Here is an 18,302-nt window from a genome sequence, read left to right as displayed (position 1 = left end):
AGTGTGTGAGGCAGGAGGCAGAGAAGGGAAGCACTCAGACCCAACATGTAGGGGAGAAAGTAGAAAAAGATAATAAACAGAGAATAAGAGGTGGTGGGTTTCTTAAATGCGTATATTTTAATGCTAGGAGCATTGTAAGAATGGTGGATGAGCTTAGAGCCTGGATTGACACCTGGAAGTATGATGTTTTGGTGATTAGTGAAACATGGTTGCAGGAGGGCTGTGTTTGGAAACTAAATATTCCAGGATTTTGTTGCTTCAGGTGTGATAGAATTGGAGGGTCAAGAGGTGGAGGTGTTGCATTGCTTGTCAGGGAAGATATTACAGCAGTGCTTTGGCAGGATAGATTAGAGGGCTTGTCGAGGGAGGCTATTTGGGTGGAACTGAGAAATGGGAAAGGTGTAGCAACATTTATAGGGGTGTATTATAGACCGCCTAATGGGGTGCGAGAATTGGAAGAGCAAATATGTAAGGAGATAGCAGATATTAGTAGTAAGAACAAGGTAGTGATTGTGGGAGATTTCAATTTTCCACACATAGACTGGGAAACACATTCTGTAAAAGGGCTGGATGGTTTGGAGTTTGGAAAATGTGTGCAGGATAGTTTTTTGCAGCAATACATAGAGGTACCTACTAGAGAAGGGGCAGTGCTGGACCTCCTGTTAGGAAATGAGACAGGTCAGGTGGCGGAGGTATGTGTTGGGGAGCACTTCGGGTCCAGTGATCACAATACCATTAGTTTCAATATAATTATGGAGAAGGTCAGAACTGGACCAAGGGTTGAGATTTTTGATTGGTGAAAGGCTAACTTTGAGGAGATGCGAAAGGATTTAAAAGGAGTGAATTAGGACATTTTGTTTTATGGGAAGGATGTAGAAGAGAAATGGAGGACATTTAAAGGTGCAATTTTAAGAGAATAGAATCTTTATGTCCCTGTTCGGTTGAAAGGAAATAGTAATACAGGTGCACAACCTTTTATCCGAAGATCCAAATAACGAAAACCTCCGAATAGCGGCCATTTTTTCGGTCCTTGAAGAAAGGTCCTTGAAAACGTTCACCGAGGGCGGCCCGCAGAGGTGACAGCGGAACCTCCGGTCGGTCCTCGAAGAAAGGGGAACTAAATCCCCATTCATAAAAGAGAAGGTGAGGGTATATTGCGCGGGAGAGTTAATAATTGACAATATGCTGCTGCCTGCCCGCTGAGTTAAAAAGTTCCCACGGTAGACTCACGATACACAGTGTTTCGTGAGTCTTGCGTGGGAACTTTTTAACTCAGCGGGGCAGGCAGCAGCAGATTGTCGCTCGCTTCAGTTTCACCCCACCTACACCCCTCTGCTTCCCGGCCATGTGTGTGACCCCTTCCCTCCCCTCTCCAGCTCCCCGCCCATTGCACCGGCGTGGGGGCTTTGCACTGTCTTCATGTCGGCGATTGCAGCAGGACCGTGCCAGTCACCGGAGACGTCAGGACCAACGGGACACCGACCCCCAGGCCCACTGCAAGCACAGAGATCCCAGAGACCCACAGCCAGCAGCAGCCCAGCCCCGTTCCAACTCCAGAGGAAAACTGCAAACTGGCCGGAGACGTCAGGACCACCAGAAGCCGTTCCCCGAGCTGCGCCCCCTCATCGGGACACCGACCCCCAGGCCCACTGCAAGCACGGAGATCCCAGAGACCCACAGCCAACAGCAGCCCAGCCCAGCCCAGCCCCGCTCCAACTACAGAGGAACCTGGGTTGCGGATGACGGGGCGCAGCTCGGGGCGTCGTAGGGGCCCATCGGGGAGCGGGTTCCTGTTGGTCTTGACGTCTCTGGCCACCTGCCATCCTCCGGGAACTGTACCGCCCTTGCAGGAGAGTGGGGTTGTTTGCAGTTGCAGAGGGAGGGGGCAAGGGCGGTACAGTTTCCAGTCTCAGCTCCAGTCCAGGGGGGTGGCCGGAGACGTCAGGACCAACGGGACACCGACCCCCAGGCCCACTGCAAGCACGGAGATCCCAGAGACCCACAGCCAGCAGCAACTCCAGCCCAGCCCCGCTCCAACTCCAGAGGAACACGTAGGGGCAGAAGCTGATGGTGTGCAAGGTACGTCTTGTTCTTGGGGTGGCGGATGAGGGGGCGCAGTTCGGGCTGTGGGCAAACTGCCACCTGTCGCCGTAGCGGCCCATCGGGGAGCGGATTCCTCTGGAGTTGGAGGGGGAGGGGGGTATTGTGCTGTTTGATCGCCCCCTGCTATCCCAGGGACAGGGAGACACAGCGGCTTTTTAGACTGGTGGGCAATCACTTCCAAAGTTCTGCCCACACAGTCAGTACACCTCTCCTACACTGCATTTCATACAAACATTTATTCTGCAAGAAAAAACTACATTGAAGACTCAAACTCGCGGCCGAGTTTACTGCCGGGATCAAGGCGCAAACTCGCGACCTTGCGGATATGAGCCGAGCACTCTACCACTGAGCCAGCCATTAAAATCTACGCTAAAACATTTCCATTCCGAAGACCGACAAATTTTGAATTACGAAAAGTGTCTGGTCCCAAGGCTTTCGGATAAAAGGTTGTGCACCTGTAATTGGAAAAAGCCATGGTTTTCAAGGGAAATTGGACACGGTTCGGAAAAAGAGAGAGATCTACAATAATTATAGGCAGCATGGAGTAAATGAGGTGCTTGAGGAGTATAAAGAATGTAAAAAGAATCTTAAGAAAGAAATTAGAAAAGCTAAAAGAAGATATGAGGTTGCTTTGGCAAGTAAGGTGAAAGTAAATCCAAAGGATTTATACAGCTATATTAATAGCAAAAGGATAACGAGGGATGAAATTGGTCCATTAGAGAGTCAGAGTGGACAGCTATCTGCAGAGCCAAAAGAGATGGGGGAGATATTGAACAATTTATTTTCTTCGGTATCCACCAAGGAGAAGGATATTGAATTATGTGAGTTAAGGGAAACAAGTAGAGTAGCTATGGAAACTATGAGATTCAAAGAAGAGGAAGTACTGACACTTCTGAAAAATATAAAATTGGATAAGTCTCCAAGTCCTGACAGGATATTCCCTAGGACATTGAGGGAAGTTAGTGTAGAAATAGCAGGGGCTATGACAGAAATATTTCAAATGTCATTAGAAACGGGAATGGTGCTGGAGGATTGGCGTACTGCGCATGTTGTTCCATTGTTTTAAAAGGGTTCTAAGAGTAAACCTAGCAATTATAGACCTGTTAGTTTGACGTCAGTGGTGGGCAAATTAGTGGAAAGGACACTTAGAGATAATATATATAAGCATCTAGATAAACAGGGTCTGATTAGGAACAGTCAACATGGATTTGTGCCTGGAAGGTCATGTTTGACTAATCTTCTTGAATTTTTTGAAGAGGTTACTAGGGAAATTGATGAGGGTAAAGCGGTGGATGTTGTCTATATGGACTTCAGTAAGGCCTTTGACAAGGTTCCACATGGAAGGTTGGTTAAGAAGATTCAATTGTTGGGTATTAATGGTGGAGTAGCAAGATGGACTCAACAGTGGCTGAATGGGAGATGCCAGAGAGTAATGGTGGATGGCTGTTTGTCAGGTTGGAGGCCGGTGACTAGTGGGGTGCCTCATGGATCTGTGTTGGGTCCACTGTTGTTTGTCATATACATCAATGATCTGGATGATGGTGTGGTAAATTGGATTAGTAAGTATGCAGATGATCCTAAGATAGGTGGTGTTGTGGATAATTAAGTAGATTTTCAAAGTCTACAGAGAGATTTAGGCCATTTGGAAGAGTGGGCTGAAAGATGGCAGATGGAGTTTAATGCTGATAAGTGTGAGGTGCTACATCTTGGCAGGACAGATCAAAATAGGACGTCCATGGTAAATGGTAGTGAATTGAGGAATGCAGTTGAACAGAGGGATCTAGGAATAACTGTGCATAGTTCCCTGAAGGTGGAACCTCATGTAGATCGGGTGGTAAAGAAAGCTTTTGGTGTGCTGGCCTTTATAAATCAGAGCATTGAGTATAGAAGTTGGGATGTAATGTTAAAATTGTACAAGGCATTGGTGAGGCCAATTCTGGAGTATGGTGTACAATTTTGGTCGCCAAATTATAGGAAAGATGTCAACAAAATAGAGAGATTACAGGGGAGATTTACTAGAATGTTGCCTGGGTCTCAGCACCTAAGTTACAGAGAAAGGTTGAACAAGTTAGGTCTTTATTCTTTGGAGCGCAGAAGGTTAAGGGACTTGATAGAGGTCTTTAAAATGATGAGAGGGATAGACAGAGTTGACGATAAGCTTTTTCCATTGAGAGTAGGGAAGATTCAAAGAGGACATGATTTGAGAATTAAGGGACAGAAGTTTAGGGGTAACATGAGGGGGAACTTCTTTACTCAGAGAGTGGTAGCTGTGTGGAATGAGCTTCCAGTGGAAGTGGTGGAGGCAAGTTCAATTTTATCATTTAAAAATAAATTGGATAGGTATATGGACGGGAAAGGAATGGAGGGTTATGGTCTGAGTGCAGGTAGATGGGACTAGGGGAGAATAAGTGTTCGGCACGGACTAGAAGGGCCGAGATGGCATGTTTCCGTGCTGTAATTGTTATATGGTTAAACCCTTTCTATCCATATAGTTTACCATATAAATTTAAAAAATAATAGCATCCACTTTAACAGCTTCTTCTGACAAATTACTTTAGATACAGATTACCCTCTGAGTGAAAATGGTGCCCCTGAGGCCCCTTTTGTATCTCTCGCCTCTCAACTTAAGCCTATGCCCTCTAGTTTTAGAATCTTCTAATCTACAGTCCCACCCCCCATAATGTTTGGGACAAAGACCCATCATTTATTTATTTGCCTCTGTACTCCACAATTTGAGATTTGTAATAGAAGAAAAATCACGTGGTTAAAGTGCACATTGTCAGATTTTAATAAAGGGTATTTTTATACATTTTGGTTTCATAATTTAGAAATTACAGCAGTGTTTATACATAGTCCCCACATTTCAGGGCATCATAATGTTTGGAACACAGCAATGTAATGTAAATGAAAGTAGTTATATTTAGTATTTTGTTGCATATCCTTTGCATGCAATAACTGCTTGAAGTCTACGATTCATGGACATCACCAGTTGCTGGGTGTCTTCTCTGGTGATGCTCTGCCAGGCCTGTATTGCAGTCATCTTTAGCTTATGCTTGTTTTGGGGGCTAGCCCCTTCAGTTTTCTCTTCAGCATATAAAAGGCATGCTCAATTGGGTTCAGATCGGGTGATTGACTTGGCCACTCAAGAATTGACCATTTTTTAGCTTTGAAAAACTCCTTTGTTGCTTTAGCAGTATGTTTGGGATCATTGTCTTGCTGTAGAATGAACCGCCAGCCAATGAGTTATGAGGCATTTGTTTGAACTTGAGCAGATAGGATATGTCTATAAACTACAGAATTCATTATGCTACTACCATCCGCAGTTGTATCAACAATGAAGATAAGTGAGCCAGTACCTTCAGTAGCCATACATGCCCAGGCCATAATACCCCCACCATCGTGTTTCACAGATGAGGTGGTATGCTTTGGATCTTGGGCAGTTCCTTCTCTCCTTCATACTTTCCTCTTGCCATCACTCTGATATGTTAATCTTTGTCTTATCTGCCCACAAGAACTTTTTTTCCAGAACTGTGGTTGCTCTTTTAAGTACTTGGCAAACAGTAACCTGGCCATCCTATTTTTGCGGCTAACCAGCAATTTGCATCTTGCAGTGTAGCCTCTGCATTTCTGTTCATGAAGTCTTCTGCGGACAGTGGTCATTGACAAATCCACACCTGACTCCTGAAGAGTGTTTCTGATCTGTCGGACAGGTGTTTGGGGATTTTTCTTTATTATAGAGAGAATTCTTCTGTCATCAGCTGTGGAGGTCTTCCTTGGCCTGCCAGTCCCTTTGCGATTAGTAAGCTCACCAGTGCTCTCTTTCTTCTTAATGATGTTCCAAACAGTTGATTTTGGTATGCCTACGGTTTGGCGGATGTCTCTAACAGTTTTATTCTTGTTTCTCAGTCTCATAATGGCTTCTTTGACTTTCATTCGCACAACTTTGGTCCTCATGTCGATAACCAGCAATAAAAGTTTCCAAAGGTGATGGAAAGACTGGAGGAAAGACTAGGTGCTGAGAGCTCTCTTATACCTGCATTAAGCAGGAAATTAAACACACTTGAATAATTACAAACGCCTGTGAAGCCATGTGTTCCAAACATTATGGTGCCCTGAAGTGGAGGGGACTATGTATAATTACAGCAGTAATTTGTACATGGTGCAACCAAAATATATAAAAATACCCTTTAATAAAATCTGACAATGTGCACTTTAACCACATGTTTTTATTTTCTTTTACAAATCTCAAATTGTGGAGTACAGAGGCAAATAAATAAATTATGTTTTTTTGTCCCAAACATTTTGAAGGGCACTGTATGTCTCTCATGATCTTATACGCGTCATTAAGATAACCCTTCAGCCTCCTTTGCTTCAAAGGAAAAAATCCCAGCCTATCCCACCTCTCACTATAACTCAAGTTTGCATGTTGGAGGGGTGGGGGTGACATTCTGGTGAATCTCTTCTGCAGTCTTCCAAACTTCATGACCTCCTTCTTGATGCTAGGTGACCAGAATATCACACAATCAGAAACAAGTCGGAAGCAAAACGAGTTGGAAACAGAAACAGAAACAGAAATATAATATTGAACATAGAATAATGCAGCATAGGAACGGGATCTTCGGCCTTCGATGTCTGTGCTAAACATGTCGCCAAATCAAACTAATCTTCTGTGCCCGTACGTGATCCATATCACATCGTCCACTGCATATTCATGTGCCTACCTAAAAGATTGTTAAATACCACTATCGAATATGGTTCCTTCACCACCACCCCACGCTGCGTATTTCAGGTACTCACCACACACCGTGTAAAAAGAAATCTTGTCTCACATATCTCGTTTAAACTTCCCTCCTCTGAGTTTAAACTTATGCCCACTAGTTTTTGATATTTCCATGCTGAGAAATAGGTTGTAACTATGTTACCCTATCTGTGCCTCTTTTAATCTTATAAACTTCTCTCAGGTCTTTCCTCGCCCTCTGATGTTCCAGGGAAAATAATCCAAGTTTATCCAATTTCTCCTTGTAGATAATCCAGGAGGCATTCTAGTAAACCTCTTCTGCACCTTCTCCAAAGCCTTCACATCCTTCCTGTAATGGGTGACCAGAATTGCACACAGTGCTTCAATGTGGCTGAACCAAGTTTTTTAAAGTTGCAACACAACTTCCTGACTCTTAAGTATTGGAAGAACTCAGCCAATCAAACAGAATCTGTAGGAAGAGATGCCAGTTAACATTCCAAGTTGAAGACCCGGCATTTCTGTTTTTCGCTGTGATCAAATAACAATGCTGTAGTTCCTGAGGATTGGCGGGTAGCAAACGTAACCCCACTTTTTAAGAAGGGAGGGAGAGAGAAAACGGGGAATTATAGACCAGTTAGTCTAACATCGGTAGTGGGGAAACTGCTAGAGTCAGTTATTAAAGATGGGATAGCAGCACATTTGGAAAGTGGTGAAATCATTGGACAAAGTCAGCATGGATTTACAAAAGGTAAATCATGTCTGACGAATCTTATAGAATTTTTCGAGGATGTAACTAGTAGCGTGGATAGGGGAGAACCAGTGGATGTGGTGTATCTGGACTTCCAGAAGGCTTTCGACAAGGTCCCACATAAGAGATTAGTATACAAACTTAAAGCACACGGCATTGGGGGTTCAGTATTGATGTGGATAGAGAACTGGCTGGCAAACAGGAAGCAAAGAGTAGGAGTAAACGGGTCCTTTTCACAATGGCAGGCAGTGACTAGTGCGGTACCGCAAGGCTCAGTGCTGGGACCCCAGCTATTTACAATATATATTAATGATCTGGATGAGGGAATTGAAGGCAATATCTCCAAGTTTGCGGATGACACTAAGCTGGGGGGCAGTGTTAGCTGTGAGGAGGATGCTAGGAGACTGCAAGGTGACTTGGATAGGCTGGGTGAGTGGGCAAATGTTTGGCAGATGCAGTATAATGTGGATAAATGTGAGGTTATCCATTTTGGTGGCAAAAACAGGAAAGCAGACTATTATCTAAATGGTGGCCGACTAGGAAAAGGGGAGATGCAGCGAGACCTGGGTGTCATGGTACACCAGTCATTGAAAGTAGGCATGCAGGTGCAGCAGGCAGTGAAGAAAGCGAATGGTATGTTAGCTTTCATAGCAAGAGGATTTGAGTATAGGAGCAGGGAGGTTCTACTGCAGTTGTACAGGGTCTTGGTGAGACCACACCTGGAGTATTGCGTACAGTTTTGGTTTCCAAATCTGAGGAAGGACATTATTGCCATAGAGGGAGTGCAGAGAAGGTTCACCAGACTGATTCCTGGGATGTCAGGACTGTCTTATGAAGAAAGACTGGATAGACTTGGTTTATACTCTCTAGAATTTAGGAGATTGAGAGGGGATCTTATAGAAACTTATAAAATTCTTAAGGGGTTGGACAGGCTAGGTGCAGGAAGATTGCTCCCGATGTTGGGGAAGTCCAGGACAAGGGGTCACAGCTTAAGGATAAGGGGGAAATCCTTTAAAACCGAGATGAGAAGAACTTTTTTCACACAGAGAGTGGTGAATCTCTGGAACTCTCTGCCACAGAGGGTAGTCGAGGCCAGTTCATTGGCTATATTTAAGAGTTAGATGTGGCCCTTGTGGCTAAGGGGATCAGAGGGTATGGAGAGAAGGCAGGTACGGGATACTGAGTTGGATGATCAGCCATGATCATATTGAATGGCGGTGCAGGCTCGAAGGGCCGAATGGCCTACTCCTGCACCTAATTTCTATGTTTCTATAACTTCTTAACCTTAACTATGGAGGGTATTGCCCCACCTGTTTTATGAATTTCTCATATAAAGGGCCTGTCTCACTATACGAATTTACCCAAGATTAAAAAAAAATCAAACTCGTGGTAAGTACGTAGCGGGTACATTGGAGCTCGGGACGTCTCTTAGCGGCTCGTAACGATAACGGCAGGTACTCGTGAAACGGGGTAAGCTCGCAAAGATTTTTCAACAGTGCGGAGAGTGTCCACGAGTGTCCCCGAGTACCTACGAACGGCTAATACCGTAATTCTCCGAGTACGAATGAGGGGAAACTCGGGAGAACTCTTGAATTACCTCATACAGTGGAACAGGCCCTTTACAAGGAATCAATCTGGTGAACCTTTGTTGCACTACCTCTATTGTGCACACTCTTTCTTGGTTCTCACCAGCTCCCCATATAATTGCAGCAAGATACCTCTGCTCTTGTTCTCAAATTTTCTTGCACTGAAGAACAACATTTTGTTTGCCTTCCTAATTCCTTGCTGGACCTTTAGACGTTAGAGATACAGCCCAGAAACAGGCCCTTTTTCCCTACCAAGTCCGCACCGACCAACGTACACTAGCACTATCCTACACATTTGGAACAATTTACAGTTTTTTACCGAAGCCAATTAACGTACAAACGTTTCCTCCCACAATTAAGTGTGGGAGGAAACCAGAGCACCTGGAGAAAACCCAAGTGGTCTCAGGGAGAACATACAAACTCCATACAGACAGCACCCATTGTCAGGATCGAACCAGGGTCTCTGGCGCTGTAAGGCAGTAACTCTACCGCTGCGCCACCGTGCCGCCACAGTGCATATTATCTATGAGGTCATTCAGACTCCCTGAACATGGACACCTTTCAAACCTTCACCATTTATAGCATACTCAATGTTTTTTCTCCCAATATGGACAATCCTACATACCATGTCATTTCCCATTCACAATCTGTCAGCTTGAAGCTTCTCTGAATCCTCATTACAGCCCACAGACAACTTAATCTCGTCAGGATACATGGCACTTATCACTTCATCCAAATCATTGAGATAGGATATTAACAGATGGGGCCCAACACCTCCTTCTTGCTCTCTTCTAATTATCTTTCCTAATCCAATAATGCCATGTTTATTCCTACCACCCCTTATTACGTGACAGGGGGACCGGCTGAGTTTCTCCAGCATTTTGGTCCACCTTCGATTTTTCCAGCATCTGCAGTTCTTTCTTAAACAATGCTAAGTTACTCCATCACTGTCGTTTTACTCAAGGAATAACTGGATATGCTTACTTTTTTATAAAATAACTACATATTTCTAAACTTCAACTTCACAGTAGCTTGAAAATTTAATCTTTTATGATTTTACCCTTCTATTTCAATCAATTTTTATTCTGGTACTGTAACTTGCCCTGTACCTCATCTCACTACAGGTATATGTTAATACTCCAAATTCATTCCTAAAATTATTTTAACATTAGCCTGAGCTTTACTGCATGACCATTATAATATTGCAGATGTTGATCCAGGGTTAGTCTGTGTTGTGTGCAACTGCGAGATTCAAATAATACCATGGCTGCAAAACCCAAATTGGTAGGTTTTATTATTAGATGAGATTACCCTTTTCTCTTCCGGTTATGATTTGTGATTTTGCACAAGCCATATCTCAAAGTTCACATATCCCACATTTAGAGCCACTTCTGTATTGATGCTTTTAAATCCATCTACTATTTTTATAATGATGCTTTCAACATAACATACAGGTGCTTAATATTCATTCCTATAAAGATGAAATACATTAAACTGTTGCATTCTTGTAATCATCTTCAAAAATATCTTTAATTTGTAAATTGGTAGGGAATTGAAGAATGCAGGTGAACAGAGGGATCTGGGAATAACTGCACAGTTCCCTGAAAGTGGAATCTCATGTAGATAGGGTGGTAAAGAAAGCTTTTGGTGTGCTGGCCTTTATAAATCAGAGCATTGAGTATAGAAGTTGGGATAATAATAATAATAATAAATTTTATTTGTGGGCGCCTTTCAAAAGTCTCAGGGACACCTTACAGAATTTAACAAGAGTAAAAAACATATAATCAGAGTAAAATAAATAATAAAGACATCACCAATACACAAATTAAAGACAGAATTCGATCCAAAGACAAAAAAATCAAAAACACAATGTGAAGAGAGAGCAGCGGCAGCTAAACCGCGCCAGCGTACACTCTCCCTTCCGACAGCCATCTTGGACACAAACTAAAATAATCACTTACACACAAAAATCATCCCCCCACAATGGTTACCACTGTGGGGGAAGGCACAATGTCCAGTCCCCATCCCCAGTTCTCCCAAAGTCAGGCCTATTGAGGCCTCCGCTATTGCCTCTATGGAGGCCCGATGTTCCTGGCCGTTCTCGCCGGGTGCTGTTGCCCCGGCGTCGGGAGAGTCCTCTCAGCGGCTGGGCCACCTGGAACGGCCGATTCCCTACCGGAAACCGCAGCTTCCGAAGCCGACAAGGCCGCGCCGGTTTGGAGCTCCCAGGCTCCCGATGTTGAAGTCGGCTCCCGCTCCGCAGCCCAGCCGGAGGTGTTGAACTCGGCGGTCATAGCTCACCGGAGCTCCAGCGCGTCGATCCAGCGCGGCGACCCAGGTAAGGCATCGCCCGCTCCGCTCCGCGATAGCGCTCCAGCGCTGTGCCGCCACCGAAGCCGAGGTGCTGGGCGGTCCCCGCCAGGAAACGGCGCTCCACGCCCGCTGGTAGGCCGCAAGGACGGGTCGACGGGGCAGCCCGGAGAAAAAGCTGCCTCACCAACCAGGTAGGGACCTAGAAATATAGTTACCCCCTTCCCCCCACATTAATAAGTCTATTTCTCCCACAAACAAAACACAGGACTCACTAGAACTACAAAAAAAAGTGAATTAAACGGACGGCTGCTAGTTAGCAGCCGTTCCCCAAGATGGCTGCTCCTCCTCCTGTAATGTTAATGTAATGTTAAAATTGTACAAGGCATTGGTGAGGCCAACTCTGGAGTATGGTGTACAATTTTGGTTGCCTAATTATAGGAAGGATGTAAACAAAATAGAGAGAGTACAGAGGAGATTTACGAGAATGTTGCCTGGGTTTCAGCAACTAAGTTACAGAGAAAGGTTGAACAAGTTAGGGCTTTATTCTTTGGAGCGCAGAAGGTTAAGGGGGGACTTGATAGAGGTCTTTAAAATGATGAGAGGGATAGACAGAGTTGACGTGGATAAGCTTTTCCCACTGAGAGTAGGGAAGATTCAAACAAAGGGACATGACTTGAGAATTAAGGGACAGAAGTTTAGGGGTAACATGAGGGGGAACTTCTTTACTCAGGGTGGTGGCTGTGTGGAATGAGCTTCCAGTGAAGGTGGTGGAGGCAGGTTCGTTTTTATCATTTAAAAATAAATTGGATAGTTATATGGACGGGAAAGGAATGGAGGGTTATGGTCTGAGCGCAGGTATATGGGACTAGGGGAGAATACGTGTTCGGCACGGACTAGAAGGGTCGAGATGGCCTGTTTCCATGCTGTAATTGTTATATGGTTATAAAATGGTAACTGTATTTTAAAAATGCGATATAAAAACTCAATACTAGTTAAAACCCTATTAAAACGTTTTCTCTTGCTTTCAGCTGATGTATTCTCCAAGATCGAGGGACAGATTTTCAGCCCCATCTTTCATGCAGAGAGAGCGCTTTAGCCGCTTCCAACCTACGTATCCTTACGCACAACATGAAATTGATCTTCCTCCCACCATTTCACTATCAGATGGAGAGGAACCTCCTCCATATCAGGGGTTGTGCACACTGCAACTTCGAGATCCAGAACAACAAATGGAACTCAATCGTGAGTCTGTCAGGGCACCACCTAACAGAACTATCTTTGATAGTGATTTGATTGACGTCTCTGTGTATAATGGAGGACCACAGCCACCAAGCAGCAATTCTGGCATTAGTGCAACTAATTATAGCAGCAATGGAAGGATGGAAGGACCACCGCCCACTTACAGTGAAGTTATGGGTCACTACCCAGGGTCAGCGTTCTTCCATCACCAGCAGAACATGCCATCCTCACAGGCCAATAACAGACTCCACTTTCAGCAGAACAATGAGGACAATAGGTCCATCTCATTTCAAGGAAAGGATTCACATACAGGGAAAATTGTGTGACTGTCTCTGTGAATGCTTGAACTGAATCAGGTACAGCAATATCGAGCTGTACTCTGGTGGCACAAGGTGCTACTTTGTGGGAATTGGTTGGTAAAACCAAACATGAAATGTGTTGTTTTCTTTAAGGGAGTGCATGATATGTTAATTCTAACAATTTAAAGAGATTTAACAAATTTAATCTATTGCCTTGTAGATTATTTTATAGTGACTGAGATACCCAAGGTGGATGCATAAGGCATTTAATTGAAAAGTGTTTTTGGCCAATTTTGTGATATTGTCAAACAACAAACTGAAATCCCTCTTGAGTGCCGACAAAAATGTGGAAGAAAAAAACGCAATGTTTAACTAGTTTGTGAAAAATTGAAATGTTGCACTATCTTCTTGTTTGGGGAGGGAAAATGAAAATTGCTTTATGGGGAAAATGTAACCCAACTTTTGTCTTTACACCAGTGGAACTGAACAGAATTACCAAGGATGTCGGGAACTAGCATTTTCAGAGGATGGAGTTGTTTCCAAAGTGATTTCTGGTTCCAGCCTAATGCCTATTCACACATATTATGGAAAATGCAGGGACACAAAATGTTAACTGTAATCGCAATAAATCTAAGGAATACCATAATGATGAAAATGATGATCTAGACGCCTGCCAGGTGGAAGATAGTTTAAAGTTCAATTGTTCCCAGTTTGCAGCTGCTTAGAATGAACAATGATTCATATTTACAACTGCTCAAAGATTTTTGCATATTTGCACTTGATTAACCCTTACTCTCCAAGTACATTGCAATTAGTTAAAAAGCATCATGTAGAGTATATAAGTTACTCTTGTACTTTGTAAATTTTTAATATTGCAAATATGTGTTGGAACTGGCCAGTTGCATTTCTGTAGAGAAAACATAAATGTGTAGATTTAAATTCCAGAGGTGGAACTTAGAATTTAGATTATTTCTAGTTCAGTCTAAATATGCAGTGACTAAGATCTCTGTTACTTTTATTCATGGATCTACTGATGTTTTTTTTAACTGAAAATATAAATTAATATCTAGCTATTTCAGCTATTTACTGCCTATTGCTTTTGGAAATTTTTGAACATTTACAGCCCATTTTGATCAAAAATTGAGATTGAGCATGTGCAAGATACTTAAGCTAAAGCCCTTTTCTGTAAATTTTGAACATACTATTTTCAGTGTGATCATTTCTATACGTGTCAATTAACATCACATGAAATATTGCCATGGGTGTACAGAAAGCCACTGAGTTTCCAATAGTGACACAAAAGTACAGCCCTGTTGAGTGCATTCCTCAGTCTAAACTGTTAAAATGATTTTATTTCTTTATGTTTTCAAACTACTTTATGAAATTTCTTGTAAACTAAATACTTGAAACTTTATTGACTTTCACAGACAATTTTTCTTAGCCCTTCAGGAAGTTTTCATTAAAAGCAACAATTGCAGGGATTTCTGCAGTGTTTTTCACTACTTGATTTGTGTGCTTTTACAACTCATGGAAAACATACAGAAAAAGTTTTCACTTGGAACATTTGGGAGTCCTGCTTTCAGAATTTTTTTTTACAAAGTGACTAAATCTTGAGATACATGATATTTAGCAGCAAGCAATATGTATTCGAAAAGCAATGCTTAGATATTTCAGTTCTGTGGTTACAGATTATTACCTGATGAATATTACAATGTTAGAAGATATTAACTTTGTAGTGAATGAAATACAATAGTTTTTATTTTACAGTTGACTTTTTTATATGCACTTCATAGTTGGTTATTAAAATTGTATAAAATAATTGATGGCTTCAAAACAAACTACAACATGTGAGATACGTCCATTATTATAACTTGCAACCCTTGCAGATTATGGTGGAATTTCCTCCCCCCCAAATAATTTGGCACAGCTCTCTTATGGCAGCTTCCAAGCAGCAGTGTTGTGAGTGACCTATTTTGGCACCAGAAAGTGCTTTGCGTATATCCACACAATAAAGGCGTACTTTCCCATCCTTGTTACACACCCACTTCCTTTTCCTCTTGCAGGAGCTGTAATGTGGCAAACACAAATTCAGAGCTTTACTGCACACAATACAAAGTTGTGCTTTGAAAGGGCCATCCGTGAAACCAAGCATGACCATGTGAATGATGGGTCATTAGCCCGTAGACAACATATTGGCCTAAATATGCATTTGGTATCTCATGGAATATCTAATACACTGCCATTTGCAACATAAAGGGAAAGCCTTAGCTAATGATATGAAGGCAGCTTTTCTATCAAATAACATAATTAAAGTGAGACATTATAATTGATGTAGATAACTGAAAATTTGTATGGTGAATGGTTAAAACTGGTTATTCCTGCAAATCCCTAGTTGTCCCACCAGTTTATAGACTTGTTTTTAATGTTTATAAAGGTATTACTAATAAGTAATGTATCTTCAGAGAGCACATTCTACAGACTAATGCGATCACTTGTAAATTTATCAGTCACCCATTTTCTGAAGGGCTATGAAGGATCCAACTATTGTGTCTCCAACTAGCCTTCTCCCATTGCTTAGACGCAAATTAAGAATGCATGAGGTACTCTCAAACAATCTTACTTTTTTAGCTCTGGTGGAATAGAAATAGGCGATATTGCACTTTTGCTACTTAAAAGATAATTCATATATGACCTTTCCTCTTACCTTGCAGTATCCTGTATGACTCCTGAACGAAAGATAAATCTTAGTAGTCGTGTTTCCTTGGTTCTTGAGAGTTTTTTTGTAATGTAAGCTGTTTGATTTTCAATGACTGCAGTTAACTTGTACCGTGGTGTTGCTGCTGCTTCTATTTGCTGCTATTGCTTTCAATAATTTGTATGTCACATAATAATCATGTGCTATATCATAAGACCCGGTGCAAAAAGTAGCCTCTTTATGCTTTCTATCTTGGCTTGTTTTGTCAGCTCTGGTAGAAACTGATCTATATATATTTTGAGGAGGTTTGCATGTTTCTAGTATGTGAACAGATAAGGTGCCTCATTTTCAGGTTTGAGCAGATATAGGAATCCCTTGCACTCTGAGCTCCCACCTTTGTTGTGCCTCACTTAAATATGGTGCTTCTATTGTTGTGTATCTTTTATGTTTATTTGTACGGTGCTGTATATAACTTGAATATATTATGCACATATCCTACCCAATGGGTAGAAAAACGACATTTGTTAATAATGTATGATAATGTATAAATGACAAATTTTAACAATGGCATAGAATTTGAATGCCTACCATGTGCTTTGTCCTTTCTGTAAACAAAGGTCTGCAAAATAATACATAAAGAATATCTACTTAGTTTATTTTCCTAAAAATGATTATCCTGTAATGTTAAAGTAAAAAGCTAAAAATACAAGCTTGATAATGGCCCCTGAATTGGGGGTAATTAGTGGTTTGTATGCAGTAGAATTCTCCGTTGTAAATGTAATCTTTCCGTGAAGACTTGCAAAGTCGGCATTAAAACGCAATAGTATATTCACAATTTATTTTGCCTATCATTTGGTTTCCAGCCAGAATTGATTAAAAAAATGATTTATGTTTATATTTCCTTTGCTCTTTTAGTTACTAAGAGGAAAATCTAAGATACACGCTCTTTTTAAATGCAGAGAAAGAACATAACATTAAAAAACAGTGCACTGTAAAACAATCAGTTACATTCACAAAACACTTTTTTAATTACGAAACATGTATGTCAAGTACAGTGAGCTACAGGTACAATTAAGCATATATGGGGATTAGTTATTTTGTATGTGGTCTTGTGTTCTTGAGTTACAAAACCATAATGGTCAGATGAAGGGGAGAGGGGAATAACTATTATTCCTCTAAGTCCCTAGATGTGTCTGGAAGAGGGTGAAACAGCACAAGCCTTTCCAAAGGAGTGACCAAATGATTTTTGTATTCATACCCAATATTTAAATTTGATGCAAAATGCAGTGGGAGTATTAAACATCTGAAATATAGGAAATGTTATAACTGCATTTGAACATTTTGTAGCAATTGACACTAAAACCCTGCCATCTGTTGACATGAACAAATCTGAAGCAAGGTCTCGAACCGAAACGCACCAATTCCTTCTCTCCAGAGATGCTGCCTGTCCTGCTGAGTTACTCCAGCATTTTGTGTCTACCTTTGGTTTAAACCAGCATCTCTAGTTCTTTCCTAGTAATAAACGAGTTTCTTTAAATGTTAGCATTTAAAAAAATAAGTATCCTAATTGTTTTTTGCAGGCAATAAAAAATAATTTTTATTTAGACGTTTTTTAAAAAAAACATAGCAGTGCTGCATAGATCAAATACAGCTGCCAGCTTGCTAGATGCTCGAGTTATAGCAGGCTTTATTCCAGCATTGGTGCCTCAGCTATAGTACATTGTACTGTAACTTTTAAGCCGTCATATACCCTAATTTCGTTAATTACTGACCAAAACAAATGGTGTTTGTACATCAATATCTCAACTAGTTGAATGGTCCTTAATTGAGTTTTATCACAAAAGAATGCTGGCAGAAAGGTTAACTACAATGGAACTGTACACCTAGTCACCTATGTAACTTAAAATGGAAACTTTGTGTATGGATACTTTAAAGAAAGTTATTTACTTATTTCTGTATCACCACTATCCACAGAAAAACTTGTGTATATGCCTATTTTTAATTAAGCAATGGTTGTGTCATAGTTCATTGACCCGAGGTCTGGTATTGCAATACTTTACAGAACATGTTGCTAAGTGCTGCTGTAAGTCAAAAATATTTTACGCTTACTGTGCTGTGATCAGACCACAGCTAAAATTAAAATAAATAAATTCTGGCTATCTTTTCATTTTTTGTTGAATGAAACTCAAATGTTACTCTAGCCACATGATCCCATCTTAACATGTCATTTTGTTGACAATATGCCTGTGAAGAACTGACTCATTAAATTCAATTATTACAGGAAACAACATTTGAGGATTTTGTAATAGATTGATTTTTAATCTGTAAACATTTTGAAAAGGCAAATACATTTTATAATGTTAATTTTGGGGAAATTTGACACAAAGGCACATTACATGTACTCTGCGCATCCCAATTTCCAGCTCTGCCTCATTAGATTCTTCAAATCGTGAATGACTGTAGTGGAGAGGGAAATTAAGTTTTGCACCTTCCCCGTGGCAAGTGTAGCATCATGCAATTCCAAATAAATGTTCTGTTGTCAGTATTAAAGTGAGATTTTCATTTTGTGTAGCGTTTAGTT

General features: G+C 41.5%; 1 protein-coding gene across 2 annotated transcripts in view; it reads left to right on the top strand.

Annotated features, from left to right (window-relative positions):
• The window catches only part of ldlrad4 (low density lipoprotein receptor class A domain containing 4), a 158,516-nt gene extending 140,640 nt beyond the window's left edge, over window positions 1-17,876 (top strand). For both annotated transcript variants that reach the window (XM_033019425.1, XM_033019426.1), the window contains one exon: window positions 12,517-17,876. In XM_033019425.1, coding sequence (XP_032875316.1) covers window positions 12,517-13,053 — 537 coding nt within the window. In that variant the 3' untranslated portion in view covers window positions 13,054-17,876. The remainder of the gene's footprint in view (window positions 1-12,516) is intronic.
• The last annotated feature ends 426 nt before the right edge of the window (window positions 17,877-18,302 follow it).

This window comes from Amblyraja radiata, chromosome 4 (genome assembly GCF_010909765.2).
Source record: "Amblyraja radiata isolate CabotCenter1 chromosome 4, sAmbRad1.1.pri, whole genome shotgun sequence".
NCBI lineage: Eukaryota > Metazoa > Chordata > Chondrichthyes > Rajiformes > Rajidae > Amblyraja > Amblyraja radiata.
This window is presented reverse-complemented; position numbering and strand designations above follow the sequence as displayed.